Source organism: Lynx canadensis, chromosome A1 (assembly GCF_007474595.2).
Source record: "Lynx canadensis isolate LIC74 chromosome A1, mLynCan4.pri.v2, whole genome shotgun sequence".
In the NCBI taxonomy this organism is placed as follows: Eukaryota; Metazoa; Chordata; class Mammalia; order Carnivora; family Felidae; genus Lynx; species Lynx canadensis.
In genome coordinates, this window is record NC_044303.2 from 212,955,018 (window position 1) to 212,979,273 (window position 24,256).

At 41.7% G+C, this 24,256-nt stretch overlaps 1 protein-coding gene across 1 annotated transcript in view; it reads left to right on the top strand.

The window, feature by feature from the left end:
- Positions 1 to 24,256, top strand: part of ADAMTS12 (ADAM metallopeptidase with thrombospondin type 1 motif 12) — a 329,126-nt gene that overhangs the window by 237,896 nt on the left and 66,974 nt on the right. Inside the window, exons 13-15 of the mRNA XM_030331700.2 lie at positions 5,001 to 5,134; positions 13,284 to 13,404; positions 23,737 to 23,981. Coding sequence (XP_030187560.1) covers positions 5,001 to 5,134; positions 13,284 to 13,404; positions 23,737 to 23,981 — 500 coding nt within the window. The remainder of the gene's footprint in view (positions 1 to 5,000; positions 5,135 to 13,283; positions 13,405 to 23,736; positions 23,982 to 24,256) is intronic.

A 24,256-nucleotide genomic window follows, 5' to 3' on the forward strand; every position in this document is an offset into this window, starting at 1 on the left:
TCCAGTAGCACTCTACTTACGAACATGAAATGCGTCAAAAGTTTTCCTTGACCTAAGAAATATTTTTTATCCTTCGTACCAAGTTTCATCTTTCACTTCTAATGACCACTCTTTAACATCATTATCCAAAAATGTTGAGCCATCCTGTTTCACCAGAATTGAAAATGCAACCTTTGATTCAATAAGTTCATTCAGCTACCTAAGCTTCCTTTGAGAGGATTAATCAGTGTAAGGGTGAGAGTTCACCAGTAAATGAGTCTGAGAGGTTTCACTTAGCTGAATTATAAATAGATTTGAAAGCTCTTGAAAGGTAGAGAAAAAAAAAATCTATGATCCAGACAAAGGGATGTGTCAGGACAGATGAATAAACATGAGACAGTGAAAATACTCTGTGGATGTTACAGAATCATTGAGGCTGATGTCTGGGACAGACTCCTGAGACTCATGATGACCATTGAGAACTAAGAGTGTCTATTGCTACCCCTGTCTCCTTCTGCAGAACCCTATCATAGATCACCTAATGACATGCCCAGAGTGCCATGAAAAACAAAGGCCAGCGGAGAAGACAGGGAAGTGGGGTTCAGTCTTCTAAAATGCTGAAATAGCCTTGAGCCTTCAATTCCCAAAGGCTGCTTTCAAGTACAGGGCTCTTTCAGGCCTTAGGCACCCCTATCGGTCATAGGTATGCAAGTTTGGGGAGTCGGGACAGGTGGGTCTGTAAGCTATTATTGTTGTTCCCCAAAGATTATTTATTAGATTATTCCTAAGACACCAGAGACCACTGTGCTTAGATTCAGGAGAAATTTGTGTTTCTTACATGAAGTATACGTCAGCTAGCCTGTCTAACCTTGAAGGACGTAGTAATCCCATACTGCACAAGCAAAGTGAAGTCTGGAAATGAGGGCCTCTCTCCATGGAGATGTGTTATTATCACAGAAGAAAAGAGACCTTTCCAGTGTTGCTGTCTGAGAGCCAAGACATTATTTTTGAAAGGAACGTATGCTTCTTTAAAAAAAATGCAAATGTGCATAATAGAATGAAATAAAAATAAATTCTCATCCCATCATGCTTAACTTACTCCTTAGAGGCAACCATTGTTAACAGCTGGTTTTAGTTTGCACACAAATGAAATCATACTTTGCCAATTCTGCAGCTTTTTTTATTCATTAGCAGAACGTCATGGCATCACAGCTTACCTCATTTGTCACAGTACTGCACAGTGAGTCTGTGAATATACTAAACAACATTATGTAAATACAACTAAATTGATTTGTCCTTTTATTTCTGGATAAAACTTTCATTATTTCAATGAATATCCTTGACTTTTAAGTTTATTTATTTATTTATTTAGAGAGAGCACAAGCAGGGGAGGGGTAGAGAGCGAGGGAGAGAGAATTCCAAGTAGGCTCTCTACTGTCAGTGTGGAGCCAGATGCAGGGATTGAACTAGTGAACTGCAACATCATGACTTGAGCCAAAGTCAGACGCTTGACCACCTGAGCCACCCAGGCGCCCCCGCATCCTTGACTTCTATCACTAAGGTCAAGGTTCATTTTTATGACTGAGTTGATTATCTGTCAGGATTGAGATGATCTCTTTGCCACTTGGTCCAAAATTTTCTCCCTAACAGTGTTGACCTTTATCATATTTGTTAATTAGTAAACATGGGTTAAGAGCCTTTTCTAGGTATAATGTCCTGCTAGTATTCACTAGGAAAGGTTAATGATAATAACTGCCACATTTAAATAACCACTCAATGCCAAATACCTCATTGGAGATTTTAATATTATTCTCTGCCAATCCCCTCTGTGCAGACTAGAGACCAAGAAGGACTTGGGCAAGATGTGAGAGTCAGGGCTGAGAACTGAATCCCTGTGGATCTAGCTGCTAGCTGGCCAGCAGTAGCTGGTCAATGCACAAATGACTGAAGTGCCCTTGAGGGTATGGCAGTTAGGTTGAGGAGCTTGTAAAATCCATAGTCTTGGAAGTGTAGAGCTGTGAGGACCTCAGTAGTTATTGTATGAGTGGAACATCTTGGAACCAGGTCCACAGTGGCAGTAAAGGGAGATCATGGAGCCACTTACTGACCTAGCAGGATCTAGAATTTTTTATGCTACAGCAACAAGACAGAAAGTGTTCAGAATATAGTGAAACAAAGTGTAAATTTAGTGCAGCATTGATTAGAAGTGGCATAACAGAATAATCTAAGGAGAAGAGGCTATTTCAGGAAAGATTTGTCTGTGTGGGAATGAGAGTTGAATCAGCATTACAAAATATGTGTCTTTTGGCTGCTATCATGGTAGATAGCAGTGTGGTGGGGCAGCTGCAAGGACCTTTAGAATTTATCGAGTTCATGATAAGGAGGTGAAAACAACAATAATAACTGCCATTTGTTAAGCACTTACTGTATATCAAGCACCATGCTGAGCGCTCAACATACAATCTCTGTCTTAACCCTCACAGTTACATTGCAAGGTAGATATTATTACCCCCATTTTTTGGGATGAAGAAACGGAGTCACAGAAAGCTTAAGTAACTTTCTCAAGGAAACATTGGACTTTCATGAGCTAAAACTTTTACATATACTCTCTGTAGGAATAAATGGCTCCAGAGTCTGATGATTCTCACTATATTTAAGCCCTGTGAGAAGATATTAAAATGGAGCCCCATTGGAATTCTACCAAGTTGGAACCTCAGATATGATCTGTAAATAAATGCATTGCCTAATAACATGAAGAGCAGATTCTTTAGAGAGCTTATCAAAGACATTTGTCTTTTGTTCAAGAAAATTCTGTGTCTGTAGGTTAGAGGCTAGTAAAGTGGGCTCTAAGCTAAACCACCAGGGTTAGCTCTGCCACTCAAGCTGTGAGGTCTTGGGAAACTTAATCTTTCTATGCCTCATCTATGAAATGGTGACAATAAAAGAACTAACACCATAGGGTGATTGTGGTTGTTGAAATGAGATAGATAACCACTATGAAGAACAACCAGACCTGGGAAATAGTGTGCAAGTGATATATTGGCTATTATTTTATTAAGCAAAATTCCTCTTACCTCACTATATAAATAAGAGTAGTGAAAGGCCCTAGTAGTGTTTTCCCCTGGGGAAGGGGTCAAATAGCACAAGTCCAGGGAGAGTAAAATGAAGGCAAACATTGGAACTTTAGCATTCTGGAATTCATTCAACATCTGCCACTGGATGGAGATGTACTTGCTAGGAGGACCCATTTATGCAACTCCTGGCAGTGAGTGCCTTCTTAAATTTTGTGCCGTAGGCCCCTCTCTGGTCCCAGGCCTTCCCTGCAGGCTGAAACAGGTAACTCCTATAGAAAAGCTCCAGAACTCTTCAGGGCTGCTTTCTATTTTTGCTTTATGTGTCCGAGTACAAAATCTCAAATCCAAATTCTAAAGCTCAAATCAAAGTCTTATTTAAAAGTGTTTCCCTGCCTCCATCCTTCTACTTAACTTGTCAAGTACTTAATAGCCCTGTGTTTCATGAAATGATTCCCTCGACTCAGCACACCTGGATGGATGTTTCTGTCTCTAGGAGGGCAGAGCTTGCCCAGCAGGCTCCCTGTAAATACTGCTGGCTCAGTTCAGGCAGTGACAGAGCTAATCACACTGCCAGGAATGAAGTTTACAATAATCCCATGTCTTACCTGGTCCCGGGAGTTTTCTGGCCCTTTTCCATTGGCACTTTGTGCTGTGATCTCTCCAACTCATTTGGACTTTGTTCATTTTCTCAGACCACCTATCCACTGCTCGTTGTATAAAATGAGTTAGTTGTTCTTTATCTACTTTTACCCTTTTCCTTTAAGCTTTAAACAGATGCTTTTGACCTCTGTCTAAAGTTTGCCCAGGGTTTCAGTGTTTGAGTTTCTGCTCTTAGTTATACTTTTATTTATTTACCAAATGGATCATTGCATCCTCAAGAAGCCATGCCTAGGGTTGAGCACTCTGGCTTTGCATTTGCCGCCCATCCAACATGGGTTGGGTCCATGGCCTGTGGGTGGTCTCATCGAGCCCTAAGCTGGTCTTAAATGAGGAAATTCAAGGATTTCTCCCAATAAACAGCTCCAAAAGGGGTTACCCCCTGGAAAGACCTTTCTGAAAAAGAAATTCTCAAGTTTTTCATTTGAAAAAAAAAAACAAGATGTAATATTCAAAAGAAAATTGCTATTTGAATTCTTCTTATACATGTATTACCTATTAAAAATCTTAAGGCAATTTATATTTTAAAAGTTATCTATCTTTCTGATAACTGTAGTTACCTGTGTATAGGTACATATTTTATTAAGTAAATCTTTAGAACCATTCCTGTGCTGGAAATCACCCTATCCGCATTCACAAGGGAGTAGAAAATTCAACCCTAGAATGCGTTCATTGTAGGACCCAGCATGATGAGATAGACCATTATGGTAAACCATTATAGGCTTCAGCTTCAGCATAAAAAAAAAAAAAAATCAGACTTTCTGTTTCTCTGTGTCTGTAAATCTGTGTCCAAGGACTTCTCGGATTTGAGGAGAATAAAGAAAGAGATTTGTTGGGGGTAGGGTCATGATTGTGGCAGTGGTGTTAAGTATGGAGTTGGCCCACTAGGAGGGGACTCCCTCTTCCCTAGAGGTCCACTTACTTCGCAGCAAGTAGTGGGCAGGTGTCATGCTTGTCTGGAGTCATACAGCACTGGTTGCTAATATTTCTCTTCTAGGTTAACCCCAGAAGCACTGCATCTTGTTTTTACAAGCCCAGTTCAGTGTTGGATTGAAAAAGATCTCATCATTTGTAACGAAGGGTTACAATCTTCCCAATTTAATTTGTTGTAAAACCCTTTAACTGGATAAAGAAAAAAGCCTACATTTCAGCATGCATCACAGAAAGGTGAAAGATGGGAATTTCCAGATGAACAACACTTGGGGGCATTGTATGTACAAAAGAATCCTGTAGGAAGGGTGCTGAGCTAAAAATGCTAACTTGCAAGGATTTGTTTCTTTTTCGCTCCAGCACATCCTTGTGAGCTCTACTGCCGACCCATAGATGGCCAGTTTTCCGAGAAAATGCTGGATGCTGTCATTGATGGTACCCCTTGCTTTGAAGGCGGCAACAGCAGAAATGTCTGTATTAATGGCATATGTAAGGTATTGGGTATGTTTCCTTCATCTACAACTTTATAAAATCATGATTTTTATTAACTTAGGAAGTCAGATGTTCTAAGCTTTTGCTTTCATGATAATTGCACGTGGTCTGGCTTTTATATATGGTCTATGAGATAAGACTTGTTCATCAGGGTCAACAATTTAAAATTGAAAACTTTCCCTCCTGCTGTGGTCTTTCTTACTTGACTTGTTGATGTGCTCTGTGATATTATTTTAGGCATAGAGTAAGGCCAAACCGAAGAAGAACCAAATTCAAGGAAGAATTATTAGGAAAGGCAACCCTGATTATTTGACTGGTATTAAATCATTCATTTGGTGGTGCTTGGGTGGCTTAGTCAGTTAAGCGGCTGACTTCGATCCAGGTCATGATCTTGAGGTTCATGGGTTTGAACCCCGCATCAGGCTCTGTGCTGACAGCTCAGAGCCTGGAGCCTGCTTCAGATTCTGTCTCCCTCTCTCTCTCCCCCTCCCCTGCTTGTACTCTCTCTCTCTCTCTCTCAGAAACAAACATCAAAAAAAATTTTTTTTAATTATTCATTGGTTACTTGCCAGCAGAGTACTTAAACTTGAGAAAAAAGCTGAAATTAACAATGGTTTGTATAGTGTTTTGCACAGTGTTTTTACATTGATTGCCAACATGGTCTTCTCAGGAAGAGAAATGGCATGACAGGTAGTTTGAAGCCAAGTTTTCTGATTTCTGTTTAACTTTTCCACACTGACTCCGTTTTCAACTCCACCTTTTTGTAAATTACTGAGACCTGATTCGTCAATGCTTTTATCTGTGCAACCATTGAAGAATTCCTTTCCAGTGCTCGCGGTCTGGTTTGCAAAGAACTGATGAACAAGTTTTGTGATCCAACACCCAGATATAAATCTCAGTTTAAAGAAAAGGTGTTTTTAATCAGTGAAAGAAAAGTTATAAAGTTCTAATTAACTGTTCGCAAAGCATAATGCTTAGTTCTCAGGCTCCAGAATATGAACTTAATACCATTGTTTACCGGCTATATAACTCTATACATTTTGCTGAGACTCAGTTTCTTTTTCTTAAAATTGGGATGTTAATGTATCCTCCTCGTTGGTGTCAAGAAGAATAAAGACATATATTTTAAGCCCCTAATAGAGCCCCTGACACACAATAAACTCTTAATGCATTTTATTTGTTTTTGCCAATGTTTATCATAATTTTTTTCCCCACTGGACTGAGTTGCTGCCATGGAAAGCCCTTGCCCATGAATGTTCAGGACCCTGGGAAGATACATTTATTACCTTCAAGTTGCCTATTGACTTATTCCAGTAGGGACCAAAGCATAAGAGGCAACGTGATGATTCCCAGGAATGAATGAGCTGAAAGGAAGTCACAGTCATACTCTACATTAGAAGGAGCTCACGTGAAATTCTTCTTCACACTCATTAGGAAGTATCACTGTAGCTACAAAGAGCCAAAAGTAATCAATATTTATTTGGGTTAGATCTATTCTCCACGGTGGGGAAAGGTTTGTCTAGCTAATTTGGGCCAAAACAGCCCCATCACAGTCCAAAGCAGTGGTTCTCAGTCTTGGCTGCCTATTAGAGTCATCTGAAGACCCTTTAAAAACTAGTGATGTCTGGGGCGCCTGGGTGGCGCAGTCGGTTAAGCGTCCGACTTCAGCCAGGTCACGATCTCGCGGTCTGTGAGTTCGAGCCCCGTGTCAGGCTCTGGGCTGATGGCTCAGAGCCTGGAGCCTGTTTCCGATTCTGTGTCTCCCTCTCTCTCTGCCCCTCCCCCGTTCATGCTCTGTCTCTCTCTGTCCCAAAAATAAAATAAATGTGGAAAAAAAAAAAAAATAGTGATGTCTGGACTCTATCTCAAACCTAATGATTCAGAACCTCTGGGATTCAGGGCCTGGGCATTGACATTTTAAAAACTTCCCAGGTAATTGCCACATGGAGCTAGGGCTGAGAACTTTAATCACCAAGAATGAATGTGATACTAAAATTATCTGTTAGACCTAAACATGTTTGCAAGCAGAGAGACAATATCTTTAGCACAGCATGGGAAAACACAGGTGTTTTGAACAAAACATAAGGGGTCTTGGGTGCCTCTCTTGACACCAATTAAATCAACTTAATAGAATAAGCTGGAGTCTCTCAGCTTGACTTACTCTTTTTGGAAATCAGGGCTTTTTAGAAGCTATAATTACCCACTTTCTCTCTTGACCACACTGAACAAGTTTTTAAGCTGAAAGATTATGTCAAATCAAATTTACCTTAATAGCCTGAAAACAATTTACCTTCCAAGGATCCAGGTTGTGGTTATTTTCAGCTCTGTTAGTCTTCTTATTTAATTAGTACAGTTTTTTCAAAGGGAATTGAACATATATTGAAATAAAAAGATACACCATCAGAAAAAAATATATGCAGGGTATAATAATCTATCTTCTTTGTGAATATGAAAATGTTTGCTTATATTCATATATTCGGCTGTCTATTTTGCAGTTATAATATTTGCCAGCATTTTGGCCTGTTAGATTTGCAGATTCTCTTGTTAAGGGAATTAGTCTTGATCAGGACTGAGTTTGTTCTAGGAGTAACTATCTATGCCTCTTCCCCATTGTTTTTAAAGTTTTTATTAATTTTTTTTGAGAGAGAGATTGAGAGCATGAGCGGGGAAGGAGCAGAGAAAGGGAGACAGAATCCCAAGCAGGCTCCGTGCTATCAGCACAGAGCCTGAACCAGGGCTCAATCCCGTGAACTGTGAGCTTATGACCTGAGTCAAAATCAAGAGTGGCACTCTTAACCAACTGAAGCACCTGGGCACCCCAGCCCCTTCCCCATTTTTAAAAAGCTTACAGTAAACTTTTCAACTTGTTTATCAAAGATATGAATTTAAACTTAGACCTTTCAGAGTATCTCCCATCTTTAATCACAGGCATGACAGGGAATAAGCTTTTAAACATGGGGGCAGATGGTCCCATGTTGCCCCCAGCTTGCCTGGCTGTGCAGCTTCACCTACTATCTTGGGGCAGTCTGCTAGTCTTCAGTTCTCACCCGTTTCTCCTGGGAACCAGTTCTTGAACTTCAGTTTCTTCTCTCTCCTCTCTCCCAGTCAGTATAGCTCTGGGTTAACTTCCTTCCTAAGCAGCCCAGGTCTCCTGATCTATCACATCAGAAGTCCTGAGACTTCTCCTCTTAGGTTTTCATCACCTTTCACCCTGGACCTTGGATCTATTCAACCCTGCTTTGCTCTTATGATCAGACTACTGCACACTTCTTTTTGTTAAGTTTATTTATTTATTTTGAGAGAGAGAGGGAGAGAATGTGGCAGGGGGTCAGAGAGAGAAGGAAAGAAGATCCCAAGTGTGGAGCTCTCAAACTCATGAACCACGAGATCATGATCTGAGTTGAAATCAAGAGTCGGACATTTAACCAACTGAACCACCCAAGAGCCCTCAGACTACTGAACACTTCTTAAAATAAACATTCAACTTTGTGACTTTGTGCCTTAAAGTCAGTGGTCTTCAATCCCAACCGAGTCTTCCATCTTACCTGACAGTCTTTCTACCTGTCCTCAGTGATCTCCCTCTCTCATTTCTCTCAGTAAGTGTCCTGAACTTTCTTTGCTCTCTCTTAAGGCCATTTTGGCCATTTCAGTGATTTGCTGAACATCCCCATATCAGTTTCTCCGGGCCAGATCTCCCTCCAGAATGCCAGATCCTAACCCTCAAAAATTATGATGAGGACAGCATTATTGCTACTGTCCCTTTTATCAAATGACAGTATCGTTTACCTGTTCTTTTCAGTTAAGCCTAAATCTGCCCTGTCATTACACTTAAAGTTTCACAGGCTGGGAATGAGTCTCATCTTAGAACCAGACATACTTTCAATCTCTACCTTTGCCACAGGGCTGTAGAAAGCAGTGATGACATTCCAGGTGGATTAGGTAATTGAAATTGGTATTTCAGTTCCCAGTCACTTGAGAATTTACAAAGTAAAACAGTGTTAACCGTAAGCAAAATATGAGAATTGCTAAGAATACATATTATTTATTCCCTAATAGGGCTGGAGATGTGGGTGAAAGACTGGAACCTGATTTCTCTAAATAACATTCAAGATAGTACGCTCCTCAGCCCAAACGATGGGGTTAAGAATTGATGATATGCTTCTGCACAGAAAGGACGTAATAATCAGAATAAAAAAGGCAACCTATAGGGGTGCCTGGGTGGCTCAGTGGGTTAAATGTCCAACTTTGGCTCAGGTCATGATCTCATGGCTTGTGAGTCTGAGCCCCGTGTCGGGCTCTGTGCTGACAGCTCAGAGCCTGGAGTCTGTTTCGGATTCTGTGTCTCCCTCTTTTTCTGGCCCTCTCCCTCTCCCACTCTGCCTATCTCTCTTTAAAAAATAAATACACATTAAAAAAAGGCAACCTACAGAATGGAAGAAAATATTTGCAAACCATACATATAATAAGGGGTTAATATCTAAAATGTGTAAGAAATCCCTACAACTCAATAGCAGAAAATCAAATACACCAATTTAAGAAATGAGTGAAGGACTTGAATAGATATTTCTACAGAGAAGATATATAAATGGCCAACAGGTATATGAAAAGGTGCTCAACATCATTAAACATCAGATAAATACAAATCAAACCCACAATAAGATATCACCTCACACTTGTTAGGATGGCTAATATAAAAAAAAAACAAAAGATAAGCATTGATAAGGATGTGAAGAAATTGGGACCCTTGTATACTGTTGGTGGGATTGTACAACCATGCAGCCATTACAGAAAATAGTGTAGAGGAGGTTTTCTCAAAAAATTAAAACTAGAAGTATCATATGACCCAGAAATGGGATTTCTGGGTGTGTATCCAAAAGAATTGCAATCAAGATATTGAAGAAATACCTGTACTCACATGTACTCAGCATTATTTACAACAGCTAAGATATGGAAACAACGCAAATGTCCATCAACAGATGAGTGGACAAAGAAAATGTGGTCTATCCCATGTTGTATACATACTTTGGAACATTATTCAGCTTTCCAAAAAAAAGTGAAACCTGCACATGTGACAACATGTGCCTGGAGGACATGATGCTCAATGAAACAAACCAGTCACAGGACAAATGCCACATGATTCCACTGTGGGAATCTAAAGTAGACTCATAGAAGCTGAGAATAAAACAGGGATTGCCAAGGGCTGAGGGGAAGGAACCATGGAGAATTGCTATTCAATGGGTATGAAGTTTCAGTTATGCAAGATGCAAAGTCCTAGACATCTGCTGTATATGTGATGCCTATGGTTGACATGCTATATTGTGCACTTAAAAATCTGTTGAGGGGATAGACCCTCTCACTGGCCAAGTTTTCTTACCACACATGCACAGAAAGAGTCATAAAGAAACTTTTGGAGGGGACGGATATGCCTGTTACCTTGATTATAGGGATAGTTTCAGCGGTGTTTGTGTAAGTCCAAACTTACCAAGTTGTTTACATTAAAGATGTGCAGTATTTTATGTATCTGCTATACCTCAATAAAGCTGTTTATTTATTTAATTAATTCATTCATTTATTTTGAGAAAGAGAGAGAGTGTGAGACAGCATGAGCAGGGGAGGGGCAGAGAGAGAGGGAGAGAGAGAATTTCGAGCAGGTTCTGCACTGTCAGCACAGAGCCCAATGCAGGGCTCAATTCCAGGAACTGTGAGATCATGACCTGAGCCAAAATCGAGAGTCGTTCACTGAACTAATTGAGCCATCCAGGCACCCCGAAACTGTTTTTTAATTGTTTTTTAATGTTTATTTATTTTTGAGAGAGAGAGAAAGAGAGAAAGAGAGAGAGAGAGGCACAGAGAGAGAGGAAGACAGAATCTGAAGCAGGCTCCAGGCTCTGAGCTGTCCGCACAGAGCCCAACACAGGGGATGGGACCCACAAACCGTGAGATCATGACCCAAGACAAAGTTGGATGCTTAACTAACTGAGCCACCCAAGTGCCCCAAAAGCTGTTTTTTAAAGAAAGGAATTATGGGAAATCAATTTTTTTTTTTTTTCAAAAATGTTGCCCATTGGAGGGGCTGTCTGGCATGCTAGGAGTCACATTAGAGGAGAGTCTTGCTGGAGTCATTGTCCACATTTGTTAGCAGCAGGAGAGCCACCACTGATTCTCCTGAAGACAGAAAGACAATATTGTTGTGGGCCCTTTTGCCAGAGCGCATGGCATGAAAAATCACAGTGAAGTCTGTTTATTTTCCCCTGAGATCCCCTGTGTTTTATGTGGAGCAAGGAAGCCTGACTTATGCCCTCCTAGGCTTTCTGTTACACACTTATTCAGTGTTGATTATGCTGCGTGCAGCTGATGGGCGAAGTATTTGGGGTGAAGACTCTACAAGAATGCATTGAATATTCTATGGGACATGTTCTGTGAGACACTTGACTTGCTGGGTCTCCCATCTCCCACACCCACCTCTGCTCCCAAGTATGCAGGCAAATATTGCTGCAGAGGAAAGATGGGCTCAAGTGTTTTTTTTTTTCTGGTTTTCTTTCCTTTATTCTTCTCATTCTTATCTATCCCTGTTTGGCAGAGATTTAAAAAGAACACTTTAAAATTACTTTGTCTCAAAGTAAGTTTCCCTGCCTCTTCCCTAATCAGTGAAGGAATGAAAGTCTCTGGGCGTATTATTTGTAAAAGTCAGCTTATTAGAGGACCCTCCAGCTTGATGCACCTATATCGCTTGTGAAAGGTTGACATTTTATTCATGACCACTGAGTATACATCCATAAAATTCCTTTTTTTCCCCACTCTGATTGGCATGATTAATTTTTTTAATCTCTTAGCACTTTGTTTTTTCCCAACGGGTCAGGTAGCACACTCCTTGGACCTGAAGAGACAGTTAGTTTGAGGAATGGAGTTATTTTCTGTCACTGGCCATTAATCCTCTGTTCAGCTGGTGGAGGGAGGGTTATATTTAAAAACCCAAACTGTTCGTCCCTTTAGTCGATTTGAGATGGCTTTAAAAATGACAGGAAATGTGATGAGCACCAGCGGATGTATGGAAGTGCTGAATCACTATATTGTACACCTGAAACTAATTTAACGCTGTATGTTACCTCGCTGGAATTAAAATAAACACTTAAAAAAATAAATAAAACAAGAAAGGGAATTGTCTTTGAGGAAGAAAAAAACTACCTATGCACAATTCTTCACAAACAGAGAAGAACAATCTGACTAGTAGAATATGGTACCGTTTCCCCTCTCTCTTTTACCAGAGAGCAAACAACAAAGACCTTCAACTTAGACACTTTCTATCTAAGTGTCATGATGTTTTGGTATCTGATGATACATGATGAACACGCCTTTTCCAGTGTGGGGATTTTAGGATGGGAAAGAGTGGGCCATAATGATGGGCTGAGGAGAAGGATCCATGGAGAGGGAAAGAAGGTGACTGAGAAGGGCCGGCAGGCAGAACACTAGGAAGGGATCAGGTCCAGAGCACACGGGTAAATTCAGTCTCAGCTCACAGGAGAAAGCTCTCAATGGCTGGGATATGGCAATGTGTAAAGTGCATTGGGGGCTGGGGTGATAGGAGGCTCAAAAGAATCCGATGATGGTCAGCAGGCACTGATTTCATCCCTCGTGGGACTCAAGGAGTCTCAGCATTGAGCCAGATCATCCTCCATGGCTGCTGGTTCGCCTGCTGTGCTCAGACAGGAAGCAGAGATAACCTCAGTGAGGAATGTAAAGGGACTGAACATTATAGGTGGAATAATTAGATCATCCCTGGAAACTCTCATTAGAGAGGAAGGGGAATGAGGTTTGTACATAGGGAGGGGATTTAGCTATTCCATCAACTCTGATTCCAAGACATTTTCAATGTTGAATTTTTGGAACTGTGTCAATTCTGCCTGTGACTCAGGGGAAATTGGAGACTCAGGGAAATCAGTGGGTACCTCTTTCCCCTCTAACCATCCTTTACCATCTGTGGATGCTTTGGATGCTCCTCTGGCTGTCACCAGGAAAAGGAACTGTTGTTCTTGCATCTGTCCCCAGCCCCGATCTCATCAAGAGCAAAGGGGGAAAGGAGAAGTCAGATGTCCAAGGCAGGTGTGGCATTCCCCATCTATGTCAGTCACCCTCAGCCTCTCTTTCCCACAGATGGTCGGCTGTGACTATGAGATCGACTCCAATGCCACGGAGGATCGCTGCGGTGTGTGCCTTGGGGATGGCTCTGCCTGCCAGACTGTGAAGAAGATGTTTAAACAGAAAGAAGGATCTGGTAACAAATAATTGAAGTGGCAGGGGACTGAGAATAGAGGGCAAGACTGATCACTATGTTTTAAAGCAGATTGTAGCTTTCAAAGAACTCAACATGGATATAGCCTTCACTACAAAGGGATAAGGGCTCCTTGACAGTTTTAGGAAAGGAGTTGATGGCTGGGCAATTACAGGAAGCCTTCCAGCACACAGGGATCTAAAGTGACCTGGGGGCTGTCCCCAGGAACAGGAATGAGTATGATCCCTGTGACAGCATCCAGGACTGAAGGCCAATGGCTTAGGAACAGACCTTGAACCGGGGGAGAGAGAGAGATCAGAAGATGCTGGGAAGGGTGCAGACACAAGGCAGGCTCTAAGAGAGAGAGCAGAGAAGCCCAGCAGTGGGCTTAATGGCGGAAGTCTCGGAGTGTACCTTCAGGGCCAAAGGAGAGGCAAGGCAAAGTCACTTCAGCTTGCTCTTCTTCCCCATTTCTCCCTGGAAGGGGTTCCTACCCACTGGTGCCCTATGGCTCTCCAGGTGCTTGCTGCTACCTGATGTCCCCTCCTTACCTACACCCTGCTGTTCCTTTCCCATGATGACCTTTCACAAGATTTCTTCTTTGTGCAGCTCTGGGCTGCTAATAATCCTTGGGAATGAAGAGCTTACCCTCACCCCAAGTCAGCTATGGGACCTGCATATTTGTTTTCAGTTAAGCGGGTCCCACGGCACCATCAGTGATTTGTATATAGCTGAAGGGGTCTTGGGAAGGTCTAAGTTAGGCCCAGAGATGATGAAGATAACTCAGAGTATCATAGCTCAGGCTCCCACAGAAATACACTAAGATAAGAATTTGATACAAACAGTTTATTTGAGGGTCGGAGGATCCTGGAAAATGCCAGTAGGGCATTCAGGAAATAGAACGGGGAAAGGAGGAGAGTCAAGAAAGGGTGTGTCAGTAAGCCAGTGACCATTACGTAGGACCCAGTATAGAATCGTATATGAGATGGGGCGCCTGGGTGGTTCAGTCAGTTGGGCGTCTGACTTCAGCTCAGGTCACGGTCTCACTGTCTCTGAGTTTGAGCCCCGCTTAGGGCTCTGTGTTGACAGCTCAGAGCCTGAATCCTGCTTCAGATTCTGTGTCTCCCTCTCTCTCTCTGCCCCTTCCCTGTTCACGCTCTGTCTCTCCCTCTCCCTCAAAACTAAATAAAGATTAAAAAAAAATTGTATATGAGAGTTTTCCCACCCAAGGGGTAAGGGAGCTGAGACAATGTATGCCAGCTCCCACTGGTCACCGCTCAAGGCTACTTTGGGGAGGGGACAGTTATGTTGTTAATTCTCTGGATTCCAAAGAAATCTGGGTGCTGGGAGTAGGGAGTCCAGTGTGCACTACCCAGGTAGGTCCTGAGAAAAGAAGGGCACCCTGGGAATGACACCCAGGGTGGGAAATGACAGGGACTCCCAGATGTAGTGGGTCACCCTTTTCCTGGGGCCCAAAAAAGCAATGCGTCCCTTTTAGACATGTTCACCACCCAGGATGAAGTAACTGAGTATGCCCTCAAGTATCAGGTGCATTGACTAAATACTTTATTGGTCCTTAGTACACATAACAGTGGATGACCCAAATGTGTTTAATTTCTACACCTATTTTTTTGATCTTTGACTATTGAATTAATAAGGTTAAATTGTATAGTGAAATGCTTGTCTTGCCCTTTAGAATTATCATTGAAGGATTATATTTTATGTCTGTTTGATGGCTTTATTATGCATGAAATGTATCCTCTGCATTACTTATTAAGAATGTGAATAATAACCCAGTAGGTCTTAGGCTTATGATCAAGCATCCTATGATAGGTAATATTTATTCAATCTTGTAAAGCTGTTACGTAAGTATTTTCCAGTATTTAGATGTGACCTTATTTACTTGGATTATAAAATAACCCTTCAAATCATGTTTCAACACTTAACCTCAGTATTATTTCTTTGCCTGTAGAGGCTCATATCTTTGGCTTCAGATATGCTGTGCTCTTAACAGTATGGTAACTCCTTTGAAAAGCAGAGCTTTCATTCTTGAATCTCCACCACTTAACCTTTTAAGTAAGCCCTTAGGAAATCAAGCTTTAGTTCTGGGTTTTTATCATCTCTACTCTGGTTTCTTAGGAGAAAGGATCAGAAGCATCTTGAGGCTTCCTGCCACCCCCACACCTGCCTTAGAGACCTTGATACCACTGGCCATGTGCCTACCACTGAGCATTTGGCATCCCTTGTGACTTTGGTTTTCATTTCTCCTTCTCTCATTTGCTTCCCCGAGGACTTCTGATGGCTCTTGGCACCCAGGGAGGTGTGTCCACTTTGTTTTTTTTAACGTCTTATTTATTTTTGAGAGAGAGAGAGAGACAGAGTACGAGCGGGGGAAGAACAGAGAGAGGGAGACACAGAATCTGAAGCAGACTCCAGTCTCCGAGCTGTCAGCACAGAGACCGACGTGGGACTCGAACTCACGAACCGTGAGATCATGACGTGAGCCAAAGTCAGACACTTAGCTGACCGAGCCACCCAGGAGCCCCTGTCCACTTTAGATTGTACATATCCTGACAGGGCTTCCAAGCCCTCTGGCACTGCTACCCCCAGCACAGTAGGCAAATCCAGCCAGATCTCACTCTGGACTCTGTCGACACCCAGCTGGGTGGTGGTCTGTGTTCCTTATACCCACCAGGCATCCCGCAAGTCCCACCTTTGCTGTGTGCCTAATAAAGCTAGATACATCATAAAGACCCTGGCTGCCGCTACCCCACCTTGGGAATGAAACCACAAAGTGATGCAAAACTCTGTGAAATGGAGTTAGATTGCATTGGGCAGATTGATTCATCCAAGGGCCAAAGTCGAAAGAGGGAACTTAACAACCTCTTTTTGAAGACAACCAAGGTATAGTTAGTTGTTTTCTGTGCTTACTTACATGCTGTCTTGTATTGCTGCCTTACTTCTGCTTCTGTTGTATTCTTTCTTTCTAGTGCAGTTATAAACTGAGGGATGAATCATCTTTTAGGCTCTATCACCACCCTGCCCAACCCCACGTCAACAAACATAATTTCTATCTATAGAAGGTATTCAGTAAGCGCTTATATAAATTTGAATGAAAAATGCTTTTCTTAAGGTGGTTCCATATTCCTCTGACAATAAAGGAGACCACATCATTAACAGTTATGCTGATGGAATATCTGAATCAGATATTTTCCCTCCATGATACCCTGCCTGTGGGCCTTTTTGGTTTAGCTGTAGCTCTTTTTTTTTTTTTTTTTTAATGTGACTTGGTACAATATTGCATTCGTAATATTGTAAACCACTATTGTAATATTGGGTTTTTGTCACTTTCTGATTCTGGCCCACAGACATAAATCTCGGAATCCTTCCCTTCTTATGAATATCCCGAAGTATTCTTTTCTCCTTGTCTCTCCACCCAGAACTGTGGAGAACTTTGGTGGCTGGCAGTGATTGGCTTGGGGCATTCCCATTGTAACTTCATCTCTCTGGTCAGGAAGGCATCCCATTTGCCTTCAAGAATTTGTGACACGTGGTGAGCCCTTATGGAGGATTATTCCCAGAGCAAGTATATATCTGCAGTCAGTTACATGGGAGCTGTGGTTGGAAATGGCTTTACACTTAGGCATCAAATCTCCAGAGCCTTGTTACAGGCTCTTGTCACAACCATGATCTTGAGAGAAAGCCCAGCGTCTCCTTTCTGAGAGAAGTAAGCAACTATCAGACAACACTAGAAAAACGATGAACTCGGGCAACAGGTACAACTAGCACTTGAGGCAAGATCATCTCTGTGACTAAAAAGTGATGCGAATATGTAGTCAGTCACCTAGAAGAGTTCAGAAATCTTTCAAACTTTGCATGGCCTAACTGATCCATGTGTCTGTCTGTGTTCTCCTCCCTTTTTGCTTTACTTTGGCTCATCGATTTCTTTTAACAGAGTAGGTTTAAAACGAAGTGGAGAAGGTCTGCATTAGAGATGCTCATCATGAACGGACCCATCTTCTCCTCCTCTCTGGCTGCTGCTGCCTTTGACTATGGAGATATGAAATATTAGCCCTGTCCTTTTTTATGAAGGAAAGAAAGACGATGATGGATGATGTGGAATTGAAATAGGCTGAGAGGCAAGAGACCAGGTGCTGATCCAGATTACCATTGACCATGGGGAAGTCACCCCTTTGGGCCTCCATTTCTGAGGCCCTTTTCAACCCTGTCTGGTATTTTTTGTCTTCCCCCTGCTCTTAGCCTTAAGGCTGATCCTATGTTTATTGAAATCTAAGTGTTGAAGCTGGGCAGAGTCTCCAAGAAAAGATGTCTTTATTCATGGCTTTCTTGGGCTATCCCAAAAGCTAAGTCCTTGTCTCTCTTTGTGGAGAGGACCTCATTTAGTAGATTTGATGCTGTGTGCCAGACGGCAGCATCATGTCATGCCTTTTAATTAGTGTCACACTTGAGGAACATTAGGCCCACTTTCTTGTAGACCCTCCATAATAGCTTCCATTTCCTCTCTTGGAGAAAGAAAAAAGAATTGGCACGTTGCTATAGTGCCATGGTTACTATGAGTAGACGTGTCTGAAGTTAAAGAACTTAGGTCCAGAATACAGTGAGCTATGTACAGATATCATCCGCTCGTTCATTTATTCATTTACTCTATGACTTGAGAAACATTAATCAAGTACCTGTTGTGTACTTGGCATGGGGTAGGTAGAAGAAAGAAAAAGACAATGACTCTCTTCCTGTCAGCTTCTCTCCCTTACCCTAATGGGTAACAGGCCTGGGCCCCACTCTGCCAGTTGGCCCTTAGGCACAACTTAAATGAGGAGCCTGGTTTGAAAGGAAGCTGATAGAACATTAAGCTCTGTTCTTCTAAGGGCACCCTGGGCTTGTTACCCAGAGCCCTGACTTCCATCCCAAACTCTCATAGCCCAATTTCTTTGGCCTCGAACCCTGACCTTTTGTCATCTAGTTCCTCAGCTTCGGGGTGTTTTTTTTTTCCCCACTGCTGCCTAATTTCCTTGATTCTGTATTACTCACCTACCTTGGTCTTAAATGTTAAAACCTGACAGTTTTAACCTCTTGGACTAATTCATTAACTTCCTAAAACCACCACTCTGGATTCCTCTGGCCTTGCTTGGCTTCTCTAGAGTTGACCATTGCCAGACTCAGTGACCACTAAACCAGCTCCTGGTCTTGCTCACACTGGCTGCTTTCATCTATTGCTGGGAACAAGAGACCACATTCTCTGAGTGCCCTGGAACTCTCATACAGGAAATTGTGTCATTTAACTCAGTGCCCAAAGCACCAGCCTTGATTCCTACTCCCCTTATTTAATCACAATCGGAATGTTTTCAGACTTCAATTTTAAGATATTTTTATGGGCCACTTGGGTGGCTCCGTTGGTTAAGAACCTGACTCTTGATTTCAGCTCAGGTCATGATCTCACGGTCATGATATCAAGCACAGCATTGGGCTCTGTGCTCAGTGTGGAGCCTGATTAAGATTCTCTCTCCCTCTCTCTCTGTTCCTCCCCAGCACGCATGCACACTTGTTCTCTCTCTCTCTCTCTCTCTCTCTCTGTCTCTCAAAAACAAACAAAGCAAACCCCTGTAAATTAAAAAAAAAAACCCTTACAATCTTTTTATTGACTAGAACAGTTTCCATACAAAATTCACCTTATTCAATATTATTTAAATATTGTTAAATATATACCAAATATATTTGCATATCTGTTTAGTGGGTTTGATGCACATACTAGAGTTATTGTAACTCTCTTGGCATAATATTTAAATTAATTAGGGTTCCTCTGAGATTCATCACAATTTCATTTTCGCAATTAAGCATGTTGAAAAAAAAATCTGCAGTCTAGAAAGCAGAGGAAAGACACAGAAAGTTTCTTCTAGAAACACTTGCTGCCAGCGTCCACACCTTTAGGAAATTCCTGGAATGGAGTATGCGGAGCAACTGCCTGGATCTGGAATTATTCCTGAACCTGACCACATGATACCCATCCACTTCCCGATCCTGTGTGTTTATGTGCTCAGTTCTTCCAGCGGTAGCTCCCGTGTCTGCCACTGATCTTTTTGGTTGTATTAAATTCACCTGGAGTGAAGAATTGACACCAGTTTCAAGTTATGTTAAGATTGCTGTCTTAATCCCATAGTGAGGCATATTCTGGACTTTTTCTTGGGACCACTTAGTTTCTGTCGCTGAGGAAGTACATGAGTGAATGGAGCCCATCAACAACACCTCACAACACAGGTTAGGGAGCTGTGACAGCAGTATGTGTGCAAGTTCGATTCAAGTCTGGGCAGTGAGAAGGAAGAGGCAATTTTAGGAACAAATGGCATGGCTTCATGACTCGAAGTTGCTCCTATGCCAATTCTGCAAGGTTCAGTTTGTTTGCTGTTGGCTTAAGAGAAAATAAGGTCCATTCTATGATTTTAGGTGGGGGAATGACATGAAGGGGTCAGTGTCATAGACTGGTTTGCCAACAACATACACAATTGCCTGGGACAGGGTAGGTAGCCCAGTGCTAGAAGATGAGTCCACATGGGCAGCATGAGAACATTTTCTTAGAAACCTGAGGCAGAGGGTAGGGCATAATAAAAAGAGGGGATGTGGCTTTCTTGAAACCAGAATATCACCTTACTTGGAGACTATCCTAGATCATGTTTTCCAGGAGATCCCAGGCTGGAAGGAATGAGAAGGGAAGGAGAGTGAAGGGACCCTCTACTTGACAGTTTTTGTATCAAGAGGGCTCAGGTCTGCCATCCTTTCCCAGAAGCATTTAGGGTCAGGAAGCCCCCGTCAATGTCTGGTCTCTCTTCTATGTTTCCTTTCCCCTGGCTTCTCACAAGAGGGTTGTGGTTGCTCGTGGTGTTTTCCAAGGTCCTGGTGCCCTTATAACCCTCTTTTTGAAATAATTGAAGCTAAAACTCTCAACCTGGACCAAGGCAGTTGGGCTTTTCAGAAGATCTTCCGGGCATATTTATGGGTAGTTCTTCCTCCTTCTCATGTGGGAGCAGGTCAAGTGCAGGTTGATACCTGTACCTGACCCTGATGTGTCATTGCTGTCAAGGCAGGCCTCAGGAGATGGACTGGCCTTTCCCAGAGCCTCCTTACATTACAACAGGAGATTTGGGCCTGCACTGAGGATTGTCTTGCTTGCTGCAAACTGACAGCATAAATCTTAAGAAAAAAAAAAAAGATGAGCTGGTAGTTGTAGATAAATTGTCAGGGGGTTAATAGTCTGACCTCATTATGAGCACATTTTTATTAAAAATATGCTACTGGGTAAATTCTGTTTTGTGAATTGCAAAGAACAGTTGGATAAGGTGCACTTTAGCACCAATAATCCATTGTTATCTCTTCTAATGACGGTTTCAGAAGCGGGGCCTGTCTTCTGCCCCATCCTCAAAGGCCCCAAGTATTCTTTCAGCTCAAGGGATTCAGGACTCAGTGATAGGCTGGCTTCTCCAGGTGATCTCCATGGGCCCAGAGACTCCTTCTCTGAGGTCAAGATTACATTTTCCTACTTTCCCCATTTTCTCGGTATTACCCCAATACTGGTGCAAATGACTGATGTTTACTAGGGAGGGTGGGAGAAAGTGACTTTCTGAATGTATGTACTCACCATTCTTAGCACTTTGGAAAAAGTCTTATCAACCCTGAAAGCCTTCCTTTGATGCAGAATAAATGTCTCAATAACTTTCCACCCTTACTTTTTAATATGATTCTTATTTCTGTAAAGAAGACCCTTGAGGATAAGATACTCAGGAATATTCTCTTTCTACCAACCACGTTTTCTTATTAAAAACAATACATTAAGAATTGGTTAGCAAACCCTGGGTATAGGTGTATGTACTTTCTACCTAGGTGTGTGATGTGGATAGATTTCTTCTTTGTGTGGGAACCCAGGTTTCTCATTTGATAAACAGAAAGGTTTATAGCCATTCATTTCCATTTAAATGTCCATTAGTAGCAGATTGGTTGAACAAATGGGTTTACGTCATTTTTGCAGTTGTTGAAATGCTCAAAAAATATGGAAAGATATGTAAGGTATATTAAATTTAAAAAGCAGTGGTTGGAATAGTTCACATAGTATGATCCCACTTGTTTAAAAAATTATGTGTATATGTGCTTATACATGCAAAGAAAGATTTTGGAAGAGAATCCAGGAAACTTATTCACTGTAATTGTCCTTGAGACATAGGACTGGGGGTGACGGGAAATTGAACATTTTACTTTTCATTTTATATTCTTCTCAAGTATGGGCTTTTTTGTCATGTGCAAAGGAGTCTGGTGGAGATATTGTGGTTCTTTCTAACTCCAAGTTACCATAATTTTATCCTTTGGCCTTCCCCCAGATATTCTTTTGCAAAATACATGGTAGAAATGTGCATTACTTTTGCTCATGGCTAAATCGATCTCAGTTTACATCTTCTGTGAACTGCCTGTAGACTGTTTAGAAGCAGCACTTAGATTCACTGGAAGCTTTTATTTTAAATCTGATGTACCTCCCCTTTGAAGTTTGCAGAATCTGGATGACAAATATTTCTAAATTTGGATTTTTTTTCTTAAGTGGAAGATAAAAAAGCAAACTCCGGGATTTTTTTTCATCTAGTTCCCATTGTTTTTTTTTGGGGGGGGGGGAGGGATTGTTTTGCTGTTTGTTGTAAACAAAGGAGATAAGGTGATTGTCCTGCTATGTAATGCCAGTTGAGCTTTCTGCATGAGTTCTGCTCTGAGAAGGCAGGCAATTTCCCAAGTCAGAAAGTGGCTGTGGGATGCAACACTCCAAAGGCATTTCAGAAAATTGCAATAGCCTCACTTACATGTGATATATACGTTCCTAGAGCTACTTGTAAATTTGTAGTTTTAATCAGCTGTTTCAGGCAAGTATTGTGAGGGTCAAACGGAATTTAATAAGGTGCTACAAGACCTGCATTTTGGTCTTGCTGGATGGTAGCTGTCAGTTTGAAAAATGGGGCTGAGGTTGTGGCCTGAGCGTCTAAGCAAATTGTTCCTGCTGGCTTCCTAGGATTTTAGCTCCCAAGACCCCCTGCTACTTCAGCATTGATGGAGGGGGAGCAGTCAAGGTACTTTCAGGTGACAGAGATGCAGGTTTCCTTGGGGTCAAAAAACCTAGCGCATGTCCAGTGGAAAATGGCCAGGATGATCAGGGTCTTAAGACCAAATTTTGCATGGAAAGAAAGGTTAAAGGAACAAGAATGTTTCACTTAGAAAAGAGAAAAATGAATATCAGAGCCGCCAGCAATGTCAGACATCATCTATTCAATCCCCTTTATTGTGCAGATGACATTCAAGGAAGTTAAATAAGTGCATGAAAGTGATAAAACACATTCGTGGTGATGCAGAAGCTAGGACTCAAGACGTTTGCATGCCATCCCCAAAGTTCATGTTCTTTCCATTCTATCCCACTGATGGTTCTTAAGAAACAAACAGGATAAATGCATAAAGTGCTTAGCATGGAGTCTGCCAAAGAGGGGAAACCATTATGTGTTAATTCCTTTTCTCCCCAGTATGTCCCCTGCCATGACTACCAGTATACAAGGATAAGACTGTAGCTAGAATTGATCATCATCTTTAAATGAATGCCTTCTGTGCTCTTTCAGGTCGGAGTAGAGCACATGAGAGTAGAACATAAGTTCATATTTCAGCATAACAAAAAAAAAATAAGAAAAAAAAACCCCTTTCTAATGAATAGAATTGTCCAGCAATATAAAAAGCTGTACTCAGAGCTGAGTTTCTCATCACAAGTTGTATTCAAGAGCACCAGGTGGCAAATCAATTCATGATTTCTCTTGGGATTCTATTAATGAATTTAAGCTATGATTAGATTACTTCTAAGAGTCTGTCTTTAACTTGGAGGCAATGAGGATGAATAAGCAGAAGGATGTATCCAATGTAATGTTGAAAAAGATTAATCTGATAGCAGCAACAAATGGGGGAGCAGAAATGCTGATGGGAAGCTAGTTAGGGCCTGTAAATATTTGAACTATCAACTTAAAATTACAGAAATGTCAATGCTGGGTCAACCACAAATACTTCATAGTCCAATCTGCATTTATTTCACCTCTTCTCATAAAACTGTGTATGTACTGAGTCATAGAGCCCCTGGAAATTCTACTCCTGGCCAAGCTCTTTAAAATTCCCCATGACTAGTGTATCTACTAATCCCAATGACCACCCAAAAGGAAGGCAAGGGCACTAAGTCATGGAGATGAATGATGGATCGGAAGCAGATTGTATTCAGCTAAGCTACTGTGCCTGTTCCGTTATTGTATCTTCTCTCCTTAGGTTATGTTGACATTGGACTGATTCCAAAAGGAGCAAGGGACATAAGGGTAATGGAGGTTGAAGGAGCTGGAAACTTTTTGGCCATCAGGAGTGAAGACCCCAAAAAATATTACCTCAATGGAGGATTTATTATCCAGTGGAATGGAAACTACAAGCTGGCAGGGACCGTCTTCCAATATGACAGGAAAGGAGACCTGGAGAAACTGATGGCCACAGGTCCTACCAATGAGTCAGTGTGGATCCAGGTAATGCAGAGGGGAAGGCAGCTGATGATATGTACATTAGTTAGGACATTTATGATGTTCTTTTCCAAGGTATTTGCTAGGGGACGTTAATTAAAAATACTTAAAATTTTTAGCAAGGAGCAGGGAGGGAAGCAAGATGTTACTTGTGCTGTTAATCCTTTATTGCCTAGAAATTTCTGAAGTCCCCATAATGAAATGATGGGGTCCCTAAAATCCTCTAACGGGAGTTTTGAGTTCAGTTTCCACTATGGTTGACCTAAGCTGTTTATTTGCAG